The sequence below is a fragment of the Octodon degus genome, unplaced genomic scaffold, assembly GCF_000260255.1.
Source record: "Octodon degus isolate 3935 unplaced genomic scaffold, OctDeg1.0 scaffold00047, whole genome shotgun sequence".
NCBI lineage: Eukaryota > Metazoa > Chordata > Mammalia > Rodentia > Octodontidae > Octodon > Octodon degus.
Window position 1 is genome coordinate 14,320,263 of NW_004524623.1, and position 20,896 is coordinate 14,341,158.

The window sequence follows — 20,896 nt, forward strand, 5'->3', positions numbered from 1 at the left end:
TGCCACCCTGCTCTCTCTGACATGGCTCAGCAGCCAGAGTGATGCTGCTGAGCTTGCAATCCTAGCATCACGCCTCCACCTAGGATTCTTGTGGACATCTTGTCTTACCTGGGGGTCTGTCAGATCTTGTGCACAGGCCTGCTCCGCCCACCTCAGCGCCTGCCTCCTAATCTCTGACTTGTCATGTGCACACTTGCCCGCAGGCCTTGGGGTCTCTTGGCTCCTTCTGCCTTTCCCTCCGGCTCCCTTCGCCTGCTGGTGCGTGCTTTGTCCTTTTGTTGTTGGTGCTCTCTGTCCTTTTCCTCACTCATATGCACTCCGGTACATTTTTTGTGAATCAATGGACATGAACATTTGAGCCTTGCGTAAATGTTCTCAGAATTTCTGGAAGACATATTTTTAAAAAGGCTGAAATCAGAGTGGTTTAGCCCATTTTCTACTGTCAGTGGAAGCACGAGACCCACATTGCTTCTCCTCCTCATTCTCGGTGCTGTCAGAGGTCACGGTGTTAGTCTGAAGGGACTGAAGCAGCAGATTGCGTGTTGACCTCGCATCTCCTTTGCGCGCTGTTTCTCCTCTTTACAGCCTTTGCGTTGTAGGGTCTTTGCATTAATCTATCAATTTTTTTTATTCTGGTGGTTGTTCCTTTCTTGGTCTGGTATAATATAAGTCTCTGGGCCTGGAGATTCTGGTTCCTGCAAGCCTCCATGGGAGGCTGGGAGGCGAGGGCAGCGGAAGGGGCAGATGTTACTGAATTTTGAAACTTTACATGCACCATGAAATTGTATAGCTATTCACTCAACAGCTGTCTCAAAAATAGCTAAGTCGTGTACTGTACATTTTAATCTTGGGCAGTTATAATGCGCCATTCACAGGTAGCATTCCTCTAGGCAAATCCAAAAAAAAAAAAAAAAATCCTTTTCTAATAATTTATTCTTTCATATGTTACTCTTTTAGTCTTTTTATGACAGCAGTGAAATTAAATGGAAGATCAGCTTTATGGAAGTTTTTTTTTTTCCTCCTTAAGAGTAAAATCCTGAACCTACAATCGGATGGGTCAGAAGAAGTGGGCGGAAACAAAGATTGGTGAGGTGTTCTGAGCTGCCAGGGGCTCAGTCCCAGAGCTCAGTCCCAGAGTCAGTGGTGGGTCAGGAACATTCCAGAACAGTATGATAGTGTTCATGAAGGTGTGTGGGGATTTCACGGGTGAGAGAGGACAAGGGCACATTAGGGGTGTAACAGCAGTCTTCTCACAAAGAAAGCCAGGCATGGTGGCACGAGCCTGCAACCCAGCGCTCTGTGAGGCTGAGGGGAGGGTGGAGAGTGCAATGCCGGCCTGGGCAATTTAGGGAGAGCCTGGCTTCGATAGAACGCGCGGGGATGTAGCTCGGCGTGAGGGCCTCGCCCATGCGCACACCAGGACTACTGAGGTGAGCCTGTCAGCCAATGGGGGTTAGGCCAAGGAGGTGGCGCCGCATCCATTCGAGGTAGTGCTAGAAGCCTGTAAGCCTGAGAGGACCATAGTGTAGGGTGCAGTGTGTAGTGGAGCAGGAGGGAAGCCTGCTGCTGTGTCGGGTTGCGAGGAAAACCTGGAGGTTGGTTCAGACAGAGATGGCCAGGCTCTGTGGCTTTCCTTGTGTATTCAAGTCGAGACAAACAGCAAGGCTGTCCTTAAGGCAGCTTTGAAATTGTTCATGTCCAAGCACAGTGTACTTGGGTGGTGGTAAGAGATGTTGCAGTAGGTGTTTGGACTCAATGTCTGATCGTGTTGCTGTAAGGATTTTAGTAATAAAGCAGGAAAAGATGATAGCCAATGCTAAAGTTCTGTCAGAGTGCAGAAACTACATCTAGAAATAATTTTGCTAGTTTAAATATCACATTCATGTCACACAATTACCCTAGAACTGATACAGTATTGGAAGTTAGTAAATGAACAAAGTGAGAGGATGAGTTGGAACATCAGGTTTTCCATTTTCATGATCTTGAAATAGCAGTAGAGATTAATGCTAAACTGTATGGCCTTAGAATTCTTTTTTAAAAAATTTTTTTCTTTTTTGCATTTTGCAGGGTTTACAGGGTCTCACTACACAGATCGAACTTGTAGCGATTCTCCTGTTTTCAGCCTCCCAAGCACTGGGATTACAGGATTATCCAGTCTTAATCACCATCTCAGCATGTCCCAGGAGCAGGGCCAACGGGCGATCAAACCTCTGACCCCTGTGTCTGCCTAAGCAGGTGCTTTAGTCCACTGAGCTATCTGGCTGGCCCTGGCCTTAGAATCTTGCCTGTCATTTATCTCTTTCTGTCCGATTGTAGAACTAATTTGGAAAAATAAATAACTTTTTAAATATCAACTTAGTCTTTTACAAAATCATTGGTTTTTTTTGTGTAGATGCTTTTTTTCTTAACTTTTCTAATATTCTTTTTTTTTTTTTTAAGTTTTTTTTTTTTTTTTTTGTTCCTCGAATGCCTTCAGGGCACTTTTGGCCAGCGGGAGAGGTGTAAGGTTCGAACTCCAGCAACCTGAGGCTGACAGCTTTGTGGAAGCAGCCACTTAAAGGCCTGAGCTAGGGCCAGGCCCCCGCTAATAGATTCTTAACAATATGGACAATTTTGATAGGTTAAAGACAAAGGTTGCTGTCTCTAATTCATGATCCTGGATCTGCAAGGAAGAAAAACATTCTCTTCCACCCTCCTAGGGTCTGTGGTTAGACCTAAGAATTAGACGGACATAAGTCAAGCTTGGCAAGAGAAAAACATACACATTTTGATTTTTTTTTTATGTTGGAGTCTTTCCTAAGAAAAATGCAAACCTAAAGAAGTTATTATATCCGAACTCTTGTATACTAAGGGAGCAAACAATGATACATTACAAAAACATGATGAGGCAAGCTGACTTTCCCTTAATTACTGAGGAAAAACTGGGAAGATGGGAGTTAGTTTAACAAGGTTTATACCGATTCTTCCCAGCCACCATGACCTTTCATGCCCCAGTTCACAGTAGGCAGGCCAGGATAGCGTGGCCGGGGTGGGGACCCCTGCTGTAGAGATTCCCCCCTTTGTTTTTATGGTCAAGTGCTCTTTTTGCACCTGCTGTGTTTCCAATGCCTTCTTCTTAAACTGATCTCCAAGCCAGTGTGGCACATTCAAATGACGTGTACTCTTTGTCGGTGTACCCCGTTACCCATCGATTGAGAGGGTGGCTGGCATATTGTGTTAATCAAGACTGCTGATTGATTGTGTTGGTCTCTCTCTCTGTAAGCCTGGACTTTCTCTAATTCTTTGGAGTAGCAATGGATCCGAGTTGCCGTCTCTTACCAGAAGGTACTGAGACCATAATACAAGTTGCCTGTGCATACTCATTTTATAGGTGCGTGCATAAATGCTAGGAGCCTTTTAATTTGATTCTTTTGCATAAAGAACTCTGAGTTAAAACATGGGTGCCAGGGCTTTGTGAGATAAGAGAGTCTAGGGATAATATCCATGGGAAGGAAGAGGGGCAGAGGGCAGATCCTGCTGGGGACAAGCACCTGGGCCTCGTTAATAATTTATGAAAAGGAGATCGATGTTGGCAGAGGGCCGGAGGAGTTCTGTGGCCCCCACCCTCAACACTGTATATGTGGGAGATCCGGAAACAGGTTTGCAGGGCCCAGGACACGAAGTGGCACTTGGCTGATATCCACTACCCATATAACAAGGAGTGGTTCTGAGATAAATGACGAATGGTGCTCGCACTGTTGAGATGGAGAATACAGGTAGAGAAGCTGGTTTGCAAGAACAGAGCTTTAGACACCAAGGACTAGAGTTGCTGATGACCCCGATGACCCCGGAGCAGCTGTGCACAAGTCTTAGGAAGCCCTGATCCGCACTGTATTGAAGAAGTTCGGGGATGGGAGTGTCTTGCTAGAGGCTGTAGCTGAAAGCATCTATTCAGATGCAAGTTTATAAGGGAGGAGGACAGAAAACTCCTTCGTCCAAATCCTTGGAGAATATCTAGGCAACAAGGAAGGAAAAGGAAGAATCCTTAAGAGATCAAAAGCGTGACTGCAGCTAGTTGGGTATCCCAGAGGCTAAGAAACTGTGGCCTTGGAGAGAAACTGGGTTTGTGTAACATGAGCTATCCGTTCCTCGCGGGCTCCTGCTGACAGTTCCTCCTCTGGGTGATCAGTATTGAACGGAGACTGGAGCTCTTGGTTTTTAATTCGAGTTGGATGTTTAGCTTCTTAAGCACAGAGCAAATGGGACGTTTCCCTTTGAATTCTGCAGTCTATGTTCCTAGATTGCCACTTACCTTTAATAGTGAGTCATTTTGATTCTTAGGGAAGGTCTTTTGAGCACAGCATGCATGATTTTTGTTATATACTGTTATGGTTTGTGTCCAGATGTCCCCCTAAAGCCTCATGCAGTCATGGGGGGCAGGACCCCAGGATTTGTGATTGAGTCAGGGTCCTGTGCTGGGATTATAGGTGAGTGCTACACCCGCCCTGGGGCAGTGAGCCTGCATCCATATACAGGAAGGAAAGAGGTTCCTGGCACCTCCTCTCTTTTTGCTCTTGATGCTTTTGCTGGTTTCAGCCACCATGAACTGCTGCCCTCTGCCTTGGAGCCAGCCGAGTATGGACTGAAACCTCCAGACTGAGCTGAAGAAATCTTTCTCTCTTTTAGTTGGATGTTGGGTATTTGGTCTCAGCAGCAAGAGAAAAGTAACCAAGATATATGCCAACTAATGTTGACCAGAAGGACAGGGCTTTCTTCTAAGATGTTTCTGACTTTGGGCCTTCATGTGTCACCCTGAGATGTTACCATGTGCGTGCGCCATTTGTGCTTTTACTCAATGTGTGTGTGCTGCTGACTTACTGTGTATTTAGATTCCCTCTCTTGCTAGGGTAGCTGCTTCCTCCATGTCTCTAAAATGCCTGCGTGCTCGGTGCCCACTTTATCAACACCACTAAGTTGTTTCTCCACTAGAATATGAATTCCAGGTTGGTATATTAATTATTTCCTATATGTGTTTCACAAAATGGTCAAACACAGCACAAGTCATCCCCTGTAAATGTGGTTGTGATGAAAAGAAATGTATTCTTTAGCCTAGAAACTGTGGCATGGCTCAGTGCTTGAGCTCTTGCCTAGCGTGTGCATCCCTGGCACCTGAGGGGGGAGAGGAGGAGGAGGAGGAGGAGGAGGAGGAGGAAAAAGCTTTAAATCTGTATTTAATATTTTACTGCTTTTTTGCTGCTTGACCTCACATACTATTAGTTATATGACAACTATGCAGAACGTGTAAGCTCTTTGGAGAATGAGCACAAGGTTCTGTGACAAGTGAGGCGGCGGCTCTGGGCAGAAGGCTATAGCTCCAGCCCACAGTGTGTGCCCAGGGATCTGGGGTTTGAGCCCCAGCACCAGAAAGCAAAAGAGAAGGAAGCTGGGCTGGGGGCATCACAGCTGGCTGACAGGCGCCTATCTCTGTCCGTTTTTCAGCACCTAACATATCGTAGACTCATGGTATATTTAGTAAGTAAACTCTCTCGATAAGTGATGGTTTGTGACAGTTGTAGCTCAGAGAATTACAGAGAACATACTCACTGCTTTTGTTCAGAAGAAAAAACAGGTTAGAAATGATGAAATTATTGCTGATGTTTAAAGTTATATGGGTTGTTGTGAGCTATTATCTTGTCTTATTGCTTGTGTTATGTATTTTGTATAGAACTTTTTCCTCCCCCTTAAAATTAACAGATGCAACTGGGGTAGCAATTCAGGGATGGAGAGCATGGGCTTAATGTGCAGAAGGTCCTGAGTTTGATTCCTGTGTCACAAAAAGATAAAAAAAAAAAAAGAACCCCCATCTTTAGCTAAGCCCCTTCCTTCCCAGTGCTTGCTACACTAACCATTTCCCCCAGCCCTGTCTTGAACCAGAAATGCAGTTTACTGTTTTTCATTCCCATTTTCTTATGTTGGGAGAGAATTAACTGCTCCACTTGTAGCTCACTGTATTTTTTCTTCCCTGTAATAAATTGACCATTGGCACAGAAATGATGAAATCAGGCCAGTGAGCAGCTGGCCGCTATTAACTGGCTGAATTTATAAAAGAAACGAGAAAACCCCAAAACCAGCGTAACCAGCAGGAGAAAATGGGTCATGCACGTAGAAAGAGCCCCAAGTCCTCTCCCGGCTCCCAGGAGGAGAAAGCCTTACACAAAGTAAGAGGTGATTCTGTTTGATCTGTTAAAAGCAGATATAGAAAATAGTCATTGTCGCTGGGTGTCGTGGCACACACAATTCCAACACTTGGGAGGCTGAAGCAAGATTTCAAGTTTGAGACCAGCATGCACTAGACAGCAAGACCATATATTTAAAAAATGAACAAAAGCTGGGCAGATAGTTCATTGGCTTAAGTGCCTGCCTGGCAAGCACAAACGAAAGTCCTGAGTTCAATCCATGAAATAAAAGAGAGGCGGGGAGGAGGAGGGACAGGGGTGGGGAGAGGGAGAGAGAGATTGTATATATTATCAACTTTTACCCTAAGTGGTATTTTTCTTTGTTTGTTTGTTTTGTGTTTTTGAGTCAATGTCTTGCTGTGTAGTTTAGGCTACCCTTGAACTTGTGGCAGATCCTCTTCCCTCTGCCTCCCAAGTGCTGGGACTTGGATGTCTCGAATGTGCATCTTAGAGAAAAGTGTTGTGAAAGGATTCCCATCTGGATAATATACTCGTGGCATGTATTTTCCCATCTGTAATGTGGAATGCTGTAGATTTTGGTATTTCATGAGGTGATCTGTTCCTGCTGGGGCTAGAGGGAAGAACTTACTGTAAACAAATGGCACAGCAATGCAAGAGAACTACAGAATGTCACGGACAGCAGAACTTGTTTCACCCCATACCCTGTTTGGCTGGATTTATGCTGAGGAGCTGGAGTCCCAGTATCAGGCCTAGAACTGGATTAGCCTTTTTAGCCAGCTCACTCAGCCTCCCCAAGCCATCACAGACTGGGGATGTGATAGAAACTCAGTTACAGTAATTAACACTTTGCATATTGTTGTCTTTGTAGGGTTATTCATAGTACAAGATGCAGACATGATATCTCAAATGAGGTCAAGTGCTTTCATTAAGTGGCAAGGCGCCGGGTCAATGCCATGTTGTATTTTTGTCTCTTGTTCTTTCTGTTGGCTTTTATGTTGTTCAACTCACTCATTCCAGATTCTGGTCTATCTTTAGCACTCTGTTACAGAAAACCTTGTATCTTGGCAAACTATGCATTTCCAGGATTCAGTCTCCAATCTAGCACCTTTTCCCGCTCTTCAAACAGATAGCTGTCCTGGTATCTCTAACAGATGCTGGAGTGCTGCAGCCTTATTCAGCTTTCCAGGTGTGAATCAATGCTGTGCTGAAGATGAGCTGAAACTAAAATAGCAACTTATGTTTGGAAGTAGAATTTTCACGGAATATGGAGCAAGTGTCTAGGATACATGCCTCTTGGTTAAGGTGGACTTCAGTGCGACAAACCCCTTTGTGATAGTGGTTGATGTTGAAGATTTTTGCACCTGGGATACCAGAATTTTACTGCTAAAGAACAAAATGTCAGTGAAATATTAAATTCTGTTCTTCTTTACAGTGCCTCCAAAGCCATTACATCTGCAGAATTCACCTTCGTCCAACACACACCAAACCCCCAAGCAGAAAGCTTTATCTAGATCAAAGCCCAGGATGGAGGAAGCTAAACCTGCCTCTGCTTCTTGTGTCTCAAAAGAAAAACCCAGTAAGGTCTCAGATCTCATCAGTCGCTTTGAAGGAGGCAGGTAAGAGTTAACTTGCACCGGGTAGAGGCAAGGGAGGAAAAAGCTAATTCCACAAGCCGATAGTTGCAGGTTATGTGAATCAAAGCCTACCAGGCTGAATTGCGCCAGGGTCTGTGGGCCTTCAGGAAGCACATCTTAAAGTACACGACGGGCTCTTGCCCTCGGATGACCTGTCATTTACAGTATGTGGCCGATGTGCAGTATCCGATGCCACCAGTATGTGTATGCAATTATGTGCTTTTGTATCGCTTCTTCTGTGCCTGTCACCCTTTGTGAGCCTTTGTGTCGGCTAGTCTCTGGGTTGGAGGGCCAAGGGAGTTGTCCTGTCTTTTTGCTTACTTTGTGTGTTTGTAAGCGTGACCCCTGTGGGCTAGGCTTGTCTTGGGGCTTTATCTAATGTAAATTTTCCATACCCGTTCATCCATCTCTCTCTACTCCATACCCGCCTTTGGTACATTTTACAAATGAGACCCTCAACTGTGTATTCTCTTAGCCTATTGCTGGAATTCCCATCACTGACTTAAATAGAATTTGAATACAAAATGTATCAGAAGGATTTTTCTTTCCCTGTCACCAGAAATGTGTGTAATGAAACAGAACATATATAACTTCTTAGGGGGCCGGGGAGATGGCTCAGTGGAATCAGCGCTTCTCTGGGAAGCACAAGGGCCTGAGTTCAATCCCCGGTTCCACAAAAAAAAAAAAAAAAAAAAAAAAACCCTGAAAAGTAAAAAAAAAAAAACACAAACATATATAACTTCTTTACTTTCTCCCTTAAAACCAAGTATTTTCACTCATTCCAGTGTAATATTTGAGAACAATTTCTCATTAGGTTTTTTTTTTTAATTTATAGGATTCACTACTATTAAATAAACTCATAGCTTAGAAATATTTTTGGGTTGTTCTGGAAATTATGACCAAGCAGAAGACTGCAGCTTCCATCCTTTAAAATAAGACTATATTTAGTTACAAATTCTGGAGAAAAGTAATTTAGAAGCCTGACTTCATTTTTCATTCCTCATTAATTTTTGGAACTTTTATCATACATCTTTAAACATCAGTGTCTCCTGTTCTAAAGTCAGGAGGTATCATATCTTTGCTAGCTGGGATGATAGCAAGCTTTACAAGAAAAGTTTAATTGTATCATATGTGTTACTCCCCTCAGGGTAAGTTCAATATTTAACAATAAAAAAATAATATAATAATAATAGGAATAAGTATTTGATCCCTTCTGTTGGCAGAGTCCAGCAGCCAATCCATTCCCTGCGTGAGAGGAGGAGGGTGTCCTTGGTGCACCCTGGTACCCACATCCTAGGGTGTGGCCCCCAAGTGGTGAGTCCCGTACCGCTCACTGCCTTGCAAGCCCACACTTTGCATTATCCCACATTCTTCTCTCCAGTGAAACAGGCAGTTTTCCCACTAATTATCATCCGTTTTCTTTTACCTTTCAATCTGCAGACTCGTGAAGGTGCAGAGCTTGAAGGCTGGAGCTCAGGAGTGATGGGCTATAATTTATGACATTTTTAAGCAAGTCTGAGAGCTCCATGTGTTTTGACTAATCCTCAAAGGGACACAAGTTGGGCAGAGTCCACTGCTGATACTGCAGTGGCCTGGCTACAGGGGGCAGCACTGAGTTGTTCCCTACTCCCACCCCAGAAGAGTGGGCTAATACTGCATCAGCTCTCTAGGATTTTAATGGGAAATTTCTCTTTGCTGTTGAGTGAAGTTCTTGTGCCTGCAAGGTGATTTTTGGACTGAATTCCAGTTATCACGGCCTAGAGTAGCACCTTGTGGAATAAGGGACATCACTAGTCCCTGGGTCAGCGCAGGGGATGGGCAGGAAGAACCACCATCTCCCAGGGTGGAGGCCGGTTAGGTGGATCCTAGCAGGCTGTGTCCCACTGTGGTTAGGGCCTCACAGTTAGGGCCTTACTCCATTAAGAACAGCAGTTAAAGGAATAGAATAATTTTTTTCTGTAGTTTCCCCTCTGCCCTGTCCCCTTTCTCCTTTCTACCGAAGTAAGAGTACCCTTTTGTCTTATGGAAGTCTTGGCGTTTTAGAACTAGCTTTTCCCTGCAGATGTGGCCATCACTTCACTGTTCCCGAAGGGCTTCACAAAGCCAACTGTCTGTCTCCTGCTCCATTTCCGGTCCATGAGGCAGCGGAAACCATATCATTTACTGATTCTTCTGTTACCAACCCGCCACCCTCACGTACACCCTCGCTGTCATTTATAGAGATCACATTTCTAGATGCCGCCCAAAGCAGTCCTGAAAATCCCTGAGCCTGCCTCATTGTGCAGAGGACCCCTGGAGGTCTTTCTCTCAGGGCATCTGACCCTGCCTGATATGGGCAGGAAAGAAGGGAGCTTAATTCAGATCCCCGTCGACTGCTGAGCAGTGGGGGGCAGCCCGCTGGTGTGATGGGGACACCTGTTCACATGGGCTGCCTCCAACTTTTTCATGTGTAACGCATTCCCTACTACATCTTCCCGACTGTCCTTGTGCTGCTGGACTCCACCCACATCTTCTTCCCTGATTGCTTGTTGCCTGGTTAATTCCTGGGTAACCATCTCCAGTCCAGAGCAGCAGCAGCCAGGCTGGGTAGACGGCGGGTGGACGGGTGAAGGGCGCAGTCGTGTGGTCGTGCGGTCGGTCCTACGGTCTGTGGGACTGTGGACTGGCCCCTCCCCTGCCGCTTCTCACCCACCCCTTACCTGCCGCCTCCTCCCCGGGGACCCCCCCCCCACATCTGCAGCTCATTCACTCATTCACTGCTTGCTCCTCACATCCCAAGTGTTGCAGGGTGTGATGCAGTAGGGTCAGACCACAAGGACTTTGGCTGCACAGCATCCTTTCCTAAGCCTGGATTTCTGTACTTAGGGATCCCTTTTAGATTTATGAAGAAGAAACATGATCCACTGGAAGGGCCTTTGTGGCTTGTGGCCAATAGGAAACACTTAATAAATGTTACCTGCTGCTGTACTGCCGTCATGGTCGTCTGAAGGTGACTCCTGGACTGTCGGATACTTCCTGGCACATGGCGCACATGGAGCTCTGGGCTGAGAGGGATGAGGCGGGCAGCCGGGCGGCACAGTAGGCACTCACAGGCACTCTGTCTGTTTTTATTTGTGCTCATTTAGGTCGTAGGAACCTCTCAGCATGCAGCCTGGTGGGGAGCTCCCCACCCTGATATCCGGGGTGCAAATGCACCCAGCTATTTCCATAGGAAAACTGTTCTGCTAGGAGTAGGTTCCATGGTGTCCTTAGTGCTGCTAGGACTAGGTCCAGTGTGGGGACCGTAACAAAGTGACTCGAGAGGTGGACGGGGTAGGGGTCTGTGTTCTTTTACAAGCGTGATGCAGAAAAGCCTCGCGATGAAAAGGAATCAGCCACACGGGGCCCTGGAGGCTTTCCTGGGGAGAGCTTCCTAGAGACCCTCTGATGTGCTCTCCTGCCCCCGTTGGAGGACCGCAGGGTGCAGCCCATACACAACCAGTCCAAGTGTTACCGAGGACACTCAGCCTCTTAGGTAGCGCTGAGGCCTCAGTTTACCCGTGAGTATGCAAGGAGGCACCAGTAATCATTTTGGCTTGTGGATACGAGAAGGGATCAGGAAAGGAAACAGGGCAGGAGGCTACCGCAGCACAAGTTGAAGTAGGCCAGGGTGCGTTCTGCTAACCCAGTGAAATTAGCTCTGCCGAATCAGTTCGTAAACAGCGTTGCTGTGCATCATCATAGAGGTGAGAGAAGTCAAAACCTGAGAAAAGATGCTTCTGTTCAACAGAGTGCTCCATCACTGGAGGTCCAAGGAGCTGCCCAGGACCCCAGGGGGAGTCCCGGCCCCCTTCTTTACTCATGTGTGAAGGTGGCTGGGGTGACTCCTTTGGAGGTAGGCTCCTCTGTGCTGCGTGCTCCTGGCGTCTCACTTGGTGTCTGCTTTTTGTCTCCTACAGCGCGTTGTCCAGCTTCCCCGACCCGAAGAGGGACCCCGTCGGGAGCCCGCTCACCCCACGCACCCCTGGCCGGCAGGGCCGAACTGGGGATGAGCGCATGCACACACACTTGCGGGGCACACCAACGCGCGTGGCCAACGGCGTGGAGGTGCCAAGGAGCCCAGTTGGACGAGGACAGGGCCTCGCCGGCCCCGAGCCCCCGGGGCCGGTGCTGCCTACAGATCCCACGCGGCCTGCAGACCCCGTGCGGCTTGCAGAGCCCGGGCCTGGCGCGCAGGCCGTGAACGGAGAGCAGGAGGGGCCTGGATCCCCCCCCACCACCGGCCCCCCGGACTCCCGAGATGATGATACCCCTGACGGTGGCTGCAGGACCCCGGCGGGAACCCCAGCTGCGGACCCCGCGCTCCCGGGGAGCGGAGGAGAGGCCGCAGCCGAGGCCGGGCTCCGGGACCGGGAGGATGGGGAGAGCCCCGTGGAGCCAGAGCAGCACGCGGAGCAGCACCCCGAGACCAAGGTGGGGCCCGAAACACGTGCGGGGGCTACACTCCATGCCACGGAGAGTGGGAGTCAACCACCACCCCAGCGCCCTGACTTCCTCCAGTGCTCGGTGCCCACAGGTGTCGCCAAGATATCTGAGGGTTTTTTTGTTTTTTTTTTCTCCCCCCCTATGTCATTTCTGTTTATCTTTCGTGATTTCAAGAGTGAAAGTGGTGTAGAGACTGGTACAGGAAAAACCACAGCCTTGCTGTCTTTCTTTATTTAAGATTATTGGGTTTTTTTGAAACCTGCTCTCCAGGTACTCTCAGCGATCGTTCTGCCTCAGCCTCCCAAGTGCTGGGATCGCAGGCGTGCTAACAAAGACCAGTTTTTCTAGTGAAGTGTGTTCATAATTTTCCTGTATTCTGGTAAATTAAAGTGTTTCTTTTTTAATGTCATGATAAGAGATTTTAATAGGTCTATTGAAAAGTTGGTGGTATATTATGGACCAAATCGGTGTGTTACTAGGACAGTAACTAGTAGAAACCTTTATGTCGCTCCAGTAATAAGACTGTGGCCAGTTTGCATTAGGAATGTTAAAAACTGTGATTTCTGTGTGGTACTTGGGAATCTTGGTAACCAAAGGTCCAGTGTCAGTATACAGCGTTTCCCTAGAATTAGAGAATTAACTGCATCTCTGAAGACAAAGTCTCCATTGCGTCGTCTTCTACTGACCATACTAAACAACAGAGTGCAAAATTGAAAAATTTGATAATTACAGGAAAATTGCTAAATAGCAAATCCCAGTCTGAAATTTGGGAGTTTTTAATACAGCTGTGCCTTACTGGACATGAACGTAGGGCAGAATATTAAAAGGCTTGACTCTAGAATATTAGAATAGAAAGTGATTAGTGGTTATATTTAGAACTCTGAAGTAAAGTCAGTCTTAGGGTATAATTTTCTCTGACCTGAAAAAAAATTGGATGCACAAAGAGCCAGTGGCTTATTTTTTCCAGCAAGTGAGTTGATTTTAAATTCTTGAGCAGCAAAAGTTTAAATAAGGAAGTGGGTGAAAGTGACTCATACTTGGTAATATTAGCTGAGGCAGTCAAGAAACAGGACGTTGCCAAGCGGCGTTTAGGGTATTTGTGCTTGAACCGTGATGTAAGGAGGTGACTGTCAGAACCAAGCGACCTTTTACTATGGGAATGAAAGCTCCAGCGCGTGCTCAGGAAACAGTAAGAGCTGTTCTTATTAAGGGCAACATTTTAACTGGTAACGATGATTGTGTTTGCTGGGTGATAGTTTTCCTATTTTATGTTAAATGTTGTTAGTGTAGACATGTTCATAGATAAGGCGGTTTTGCTTTGGGAGAGATTAGGGTTGGTGGCGTAGCTGGCATGTGTCCTAATTGGGCTGTTAGGCAGTAGATGGCACAGGCTGTTTTGGGAAGGAAAAGAAAATTTTTTTCTACAGAGTTGTGATCCAAGCACTGCATCTCTCCCATCTAAAAACAGAAGGCCGCGTCAGCCTGCGTGGTGAGGATTGTTCTTCTGTTGCTCTAGGTACTACTGTGCTACCTTTCCTGGTTCCAAAATGCACAGACATGTCAGTGGGGGCAAGAGGGTAAAATCTGTTGAGTATATTTTACAGTAATTAAAAGGAAAAAAGAAAAGTTAAAAATTGTAGTATATTTTTGGCGAAACATTTGAGACCAGGGCAGTCTCAATGTGGCCTCTGATTTGTGCCCTGTTAGCCCCATAGCCTCACACGAGTCAGGGCAGGTCAGCTCCCAAGGTCCTGTCGGTGTGGCGCTGGGGTGCTATGTTCTTGTGTGTAGGTGTGTTACATCTTTTTCTTAAAGATTTATTTATTTATTTGGTACAGGGTCTCACTATGCAGAGGACGCAGGTACAATGGGAGATCCTTCTGTCTCAGCTTCCCCAGGACTGGGCTTACAGGGGTGCACCAACTACGCCTAGATCAGTGGATGGCACAGTGTGGGGCAGGCGCAGCATGTAGTACAGGGGATCGAACCCAGGTCCTTGCGCTTGCCAGGCGGATGCTTGAACCACTGAGCTATCTCCCTGGCCCAGTTGGCTGTTTCTTAAACCAACATGAGCTTGTAAGACAACTGAACAAATTACTTATGTTTTTCTATAATTGAGGGTAGAGATTTGTATCAGAATTATCTTAATTTTATTTAAACTAATCTTAACGGGCATCTCCCCCTTGTCCAACAAGACTAGTGAGAAAACCAGGGAATGGAGGGTGGCAGAAGAATGGCAAAGGCAGTGTAGGAGTACGTGGGTGTTGCATTATGTCGCAAAGAGTCGTTGATGGTTGAGGTGATTTACAAGCGTTCAGCTCGTGGACCCGTATCATTGATTTTTCTGAGACATTTGGTCAAGATCACTTTCATTGGCAAGCATGGAATACGCTTTATTTTGCCATGTAAAAGACAAGTAACTCCTAGTGAAATTTCTGTCCTCTACCATACTCTAGTGAAGCTTCTCTTGCCCAATGATTACATTTTGTTTGTCTGTTTGGTCAGTACCAAGCACTGACCACAGAGAACTGCTAAATTGCCTCAGCTGCGCTTAACCTTGTGACCCTCTTGCCTCAGCCTCCCAAGTAGCTGGGATTACAGCTGGTTAAACATTCTATAACACCAGTGATCTAGACATAACCAGAGAGCTAAGGTATGTGTGTGTGTGTGTATATATATATATATATATATATATATATAATATTATATATTATATAGATTATATCTATATAATATATCTATAGATTATATATTATATAGGTTATATCTATAGATAGATAGATAATTTTTTTTTAACTTCAAATCTAGAAGAAAATTGTGAGTACTTTGTGATACTGTTAGCTATCACTCACCAGGCCTGGTATCTTCAAATTTAACCATGTATTATAGCAGATGACATCTACTAAAGAGGAGGGGAGAAATTATTAAAAGGAAACACACAGAAGTGCCTTAAGTTATAGGAAGCCATCTCCAGGGAGATGGCTCAGTGGATTAAGTGCTTCCCTGGCAGGCGCAAGGGCCTGAGTTCAATCCCCGGTTCCACAAAAAGAAAGTTATAGGAAGAAAAAGGTAAAGAATAGTGAGGGTACACATGCACTGCATCCACGCAGGCATGAACCCCCGGGACACGGCAGGGCCAAGCCATGGAGCTGGAGTTCTGGTTCAGCATGCTGAATTTAGGTTATTATAAATAGCTTTAACTATATTAAATGTACTCTTATAAGACGCGGAGAAATTCTTCAATATGTTTTAGGATGCATGTTATTAAAAATGACCTTCTTTTCTCAAATTTTTTTATACTGAAATGAGTAAGTTTTTGTCGGGGATAAACCACTATTGTGAAATGCTGCACTTGCTGGGTAGGAAAACAGACCTTTATGTTTCATGAGCCTTTGACTGTTGAGAGTGCGCTGTAGGTTCTATTGGTAGATTTTTCTCTAATCGGTACTTCCTCCATATAGATTTATACCTTTGTTAGATATAGATATAAATCTCTTAAAAATCTCTTACATTTCACATTTCGCTTTATTCAGCAGCCCCATATAAGTGTGTGGCATTCTCCTTCTAAAACTAAAGTCTATATCAACATTAAGTCTCTGTTACATCGTAAGTTCAAGTTACTAATATATAAAAACTCCATAATAATCATACTTAGCAGGAATATAGCAGAGGCAGATCCTTTTTGAACTCAAAATGACAGAAATTACGTACTAGAATGACTGATATGAAGGAGGAGCTATCCACAGTTATAGGTATAGACACATATTAGGCTTAACAGCTTAGTTCTACTTCTAGTTATTTCAGACTTAGTTTTACGTCCTCTGTTTCTACAAGCCAGCTGTGAACCACGCTGAAGTGAGAGTTAAGATGGTCAGCGCTGTAAGGAGCGGGTGACTGAGTCCCACCCAGCAGCGGCCCCTTGGGGCCTTAGCACCGTTGGCCGAGATGGAAACTTGTATGACCCAGTGCTCTGAGGAAGGCGGGGGGCAGGTTGCTGAGAAGTGGGGGTCGGGGAGCAGGGGGAGCGGGTGTGAGAGCTAGAAACAGCAGGGGTGGTGACTCAAGGGGGGATCTCTAAACGTACACCACCATCAGAAAGACGACAGGAACAAGCGAGGGGTGGGCAGAGGGCGGTCCCAGGGTCCATGCATACCTCCTAAGAAGCGCTTTTTTTTTTTTTTTCCTGTAACAACAGTCTGTACTTTTGGAAGATATTTATGTAAAAACTAAGAAGTTAATACACGTTAAAAAACAAGAAAATGTAGCAAAGCATAGAAAATGTAAAAGCCATCCATAAGCCCACTCCCTAAAGGTCTAAAGCTGCCTAGACCCTTAGCATTCCACCTTGTTTTCCGGAGCTAGCATTTGAAACAGCGTAGTCAGCAGCATAATATGTGTTCACAGTATATCCTGTTTGGTTGGACTAGATGTAGGTGTTTTCCTATATGAATTCAGACTTTCCATAGCTGGATGCTGTGTGGCCACACACTTCACGAAGGCTTGGAGGTGACAATGATGACACATCTGTGGGCTTTAGAAAGCTGAGTCAGACACAGGATGGCAGAGCCAAGCCAGGAAGCAGTTGTTGCAGCCCAGGTGTGGGTTCACAAAGCTGGAGACACAGAGGAGGGACTTCTGAGGAGCTGGCTGTAGCCCATGGGTCCTGCTCAAATCCTAGCTTGGATGACATGGTTGACAGTGTGCTGCACACTGAAATACAGGAGAATGGAAGGCAACATGTAGTTAGGGACAAAAGAGTAGGTGTGACATACTGAATTTGAGGGGCTTCTCACAAGCCTAAGGGAAGTGGCCTGCTACCAAGCTGGGCCAGCCTGCAGGCCTGTTTTATTGGTTAACAATGCAGAATTATTAAAAACCTAAGTTAAAAGTAGAAACCTACGTTTAATTCCCTGCCCCATCACTTAGCAGCTAGGTGACTTTAGTGATATCACTTTATGTCCAGGTTATGGTTTCCTCACTCAACAAACGAGTGATTGAGATGATACATAGGAAAGAAAGTACTGCTGTTTCTGAGAGGAGGAGCGAGCTGCGAATCAGGTCAATTTTGCATTGCTGAGTTTCTGGCACCTGGAAAACGTTCCTTTGGAGAGATTGATTAGGCACGTGGGACCCAGAAAAGTGGCTAAGAATGCAAAAGGAGGTGCCTAGACTTGTAGTCAGTATTGCAGATGTATAAGAATGGGATGCAGCCCAGAGGACACAGGTACAATGGGAGAGGGACTGTGGGGATTGTCCACGAGGGACCAGGAGAACCCCAGCATTTTGGAAGGGCAGAGCTCAGAGCAAGTGGGCCAACAGCACAGCTGTGGTGGTGATGTTTAAGGAAAAAACACAGGTACTCAGAGTTGATGTAGAGACCCGGGCCTTTCGTGGGACTCCAGCTAATGACTCAGTGAACTCAGGAGCCAAGTAAGTTCACAGCATGTGTGCACATCAGCAGCTCCTGCTGTGAGGACAGAGAAAGCTTAGAGTCAGGCAGAAGTTAAGCTCCACAAATGGCCATGACTCCCAGCTGCCTGGGGCGAAAGGAGGAGGAGCCCTCCACTTGAGCCACAGTGGAGCACGGCTGTGGCCGGCTCTCTGTGGCTCCCAGGAAAGCTGAGGCTGAGCCTGGGCCTCTCCAGGGACAGAGGAAATGAGGCGCCACAGAAGGGAGGTGGCTCTCAGCTTGAAGCCATGGAGACCAGTGGGGCATCCTGAGCACAGGAATGAGCCGTGGGATGGTGGGGACAGCAGGTGACCATTGTGGTAACTTGGGACTGTGATTCTGAGAACCTTGGCCAGGGACACTGGGTCACTCAACAGCCTCCTGGCCACACTGGGCAGCCTGGTAGAGGGAGCTCGCCAGGGCCAGCATGCCAGCAGTGCCAGGGTGGGTGAACATGGTGTTGACATGAAGTGGGAGAGTTCAGAAAGCTCTGATGTGTGGGGTCAGGGGTGCGGAAGGAGCCCGCAAATCAGTAGGCGAGAATGGCAAGGTGAGAGCTTACGAACAGAGCAGATGTGTGTGACCTGGAAAACACAAGAGAGAGCAAGGTGGCACGCCCAGGAACAGACTGCAGAGGCCGCCTAAGCAGGCTGCTTCACCTCTTCTATGCCTCCCTTCTCAGTTACTTTTTACTTGTTGCTGGGACACAATACCGACACCCAAAATTAGGAAAGATTTATTTAGTTCACAGTTAGTGGAGGTTTCAGTCCATACTCTGCTGGCTCCAAGACAGACGGCAGCAGTTCATGGCGGCAGAAAACAATGAAGAGCAGAGGAGGAGCAGCAGCTGTGGCGCCCATCAAGCCTCTCTCTCTTCCTTCTACACTGATTGTGCAGACCGGAGCTCCTCCAAGGAAGTGGCTGCAGCTGTGAAGATCAAGCTCCTCTGAAGTGACACCACGAAGATCAACATCCTCTGAGGAAGTGGCTCTGGGAAGATCGAGGATCAGAACTCCTCCATGAAGTAGGGTGCAAAACCCTTCCTCAACCCCTTTATATACCCTGGAAGTGCTGAGTCACCCTGCGGTGGCCCTCGGCACCCTAGGGCATGGAGTTGCTGATCTGATCCAGCTAAGCTCCGGAGCCCTCAAGTGGGCACAGTGTATCAGCTACCACACCTGTTTCCTCAGCTGTGGAGTGGAGATTGTGGATCATGGCGCTGGGGCGTGGATCACTTCATAGTGTAAAGGACTTACACCAGCATCTCTGCCTGTATTGTAAGAGCTACATGTGTGTTTGGTAAACACGTACGACATCCCTTTTCTTCACTTCCTAGTCAAGACCAATAGACTGAAGATCAGAATCGTCCTGGGACAGACCCAGGAGCAGCGCATTCTGCCCAGTGCCTGTCCCAGCCCCGCTTTGGGAACTGTTTTGATCTGAGCTGTTCTCTCTGGGGACGCACGGATGAGCACTGTGACTCAGAGCCCTGAGCGCTGTGTGCAGAAATCCACAGAGAACATGTGGCATAGTGAGGACTCTGCCGCGGCCTGTGTTGGTGACTTCCCTACTGCGCCTAGGTGGGGAAATCGTGTAGGCTTATTCCAGAGTGAAGGTGCCCCGCACAAGTCAGTTCTAAGATGCTGTTCAGATGAGGGGCCCATTATGTGACACTCCTATCGCTGCGATCTAGCTTTAAATCATCCCCCAAAGCCACATGGGATACTTTGCTGTCTATGTATTTAAAATAACATATCTGAACTTTGATGCATCTCATGAATTATGGTGCAGAAACAAATGTTTATTCCCTAAACTAATGCAGATTTTCATGAGAAAAGGGGCTCCAGGAAGAACGGAGGTGGACGTATCGGTACAAAGCCACGCTTTCCCTCAGAGAAGGTTAACTGATGACAGATTTGGGTAACGGGGCCCCAGGATGCAGGACCATTTCATTCAGTCCTATGAAAACCTCATAATTTACATGGATCATTTACATACACATCTTTTTTTTTACAGTACCAGGAATTGAACTCAGGACCTTGTGCTTGCCAGATAAGTGCTTATTCTACTGAGCTATCTCCCCAGGCCCAGAAATGTTGAGTAAATGTTTTTAGAAAAAACTTCCTGCTTAAAATGAAACTACACATGAGAATATGACTCGAAGAGATAGTCAGGCCTGGTGGCACACACCTGTAATCCCAGTGCATAGAGAGGCTGAGGCAGGAAAATCCCAAGTTTGAGCCCACCCTGGGCAGCATAGTGAGGCCCAGCTCAAAATAAAATACAAAACAGCTGCAGATGTAGCGCAGTGTGAGGGCCCAGGTTCAACCCTCAGTCCTGGGAAAAAAAGTGTGACATCAAAATCTGATTCACTTTAGAATAATTATCATTTTGGCCTTGGAGCCCTTGGGAAACTAATTGCTCATTAGCATTGTGGCTGCCCCCCATTTGGTAGGCAGATGGCAGCCAGGGCAGGACAGGGGCACTAAGGTATTGAAGAAGGAATGGCTGGCCACCCACAAGAGATTTCTGCCTGCCCAGTTAGTGAACTTGGTGAACAAGAGACTTTGTCCTGCCTCCTGGCATATGGGCGTGTCCTGCGGGAAGGTCTGAAAAGGCCCACCGGGGCTGGTGCCAGCTGGGGATGAGGAGGCAGAGCTGAAATTCATTTGCGAGCCAGCGGCACCCACCATGCACCTTCACCCAAAGGCACCCACTGAGGGCATCAGTCGGCCCCCAGAGGCCCCCCAGAAATAGCGTAGGGGGCGCTGAGCAGCAGGGGAAATCATTAGCTGTGTATTCAATCCAAAGAAGAATTAATCTTTTTCAATTCCAGTAGTATAGATGTACATAATGTATTTCTATTCTGTGGCAAAACCCGGGGCAGCTCCTAATACCTGGATATAGTCTCATGCATTTACAAGTGAAAAAAATCCTTTTAAAACAGAAATTCAAAGTAGGATGTCTCTTACTATGGTTTACTAAAAATTATAAATTACTTGTAATTCCTAATTATTTGTAGGTTGATTTTTTTTTTTTTTAGAAAGGTTTTTTCTTTTTTTTAAGCTTATTTATTTATTGTGTGTGTGTGGCCAGCTCAGCCCACCAGGGGGCGGGGCTGGCTGGCATGTGGTGCTGGGGGATCAAACCACGGTCCCTGTGCTTTGCTAAAC

General features: G+C 46.5%; 1 protein-coding gene across 6 annotated transcripts in view; it reads left to right on the forward strand.

Annotated features, from left to right (window-relative positions):
* The window catches only part of Fgd4 (FYVE, RhoGEF and PH domain containing 4), a 232,783-nt gene that overhangs the window by 160,925 nt on the left and 50,962 nt on the right, over positions 1–20,896 (forward strand). For all 6 annotated transcript variants that reach the window (XM_023716285.1, XM_023716286.1, XM_023716288.1 and 3 more), the window contains exons 3-4: positions 7,609–7,792; positions 11,749–12,262. In XM_023716285.1, the coding sequence (XP_023572053.1) occupies positions 7,609–7,792; positions 11,749–12,262 (698 nt within the window). The remainder of the gene's footprint in view (positions 1–7,608; positions 7,793–11,748; positions 12,263–20,896) is intronic.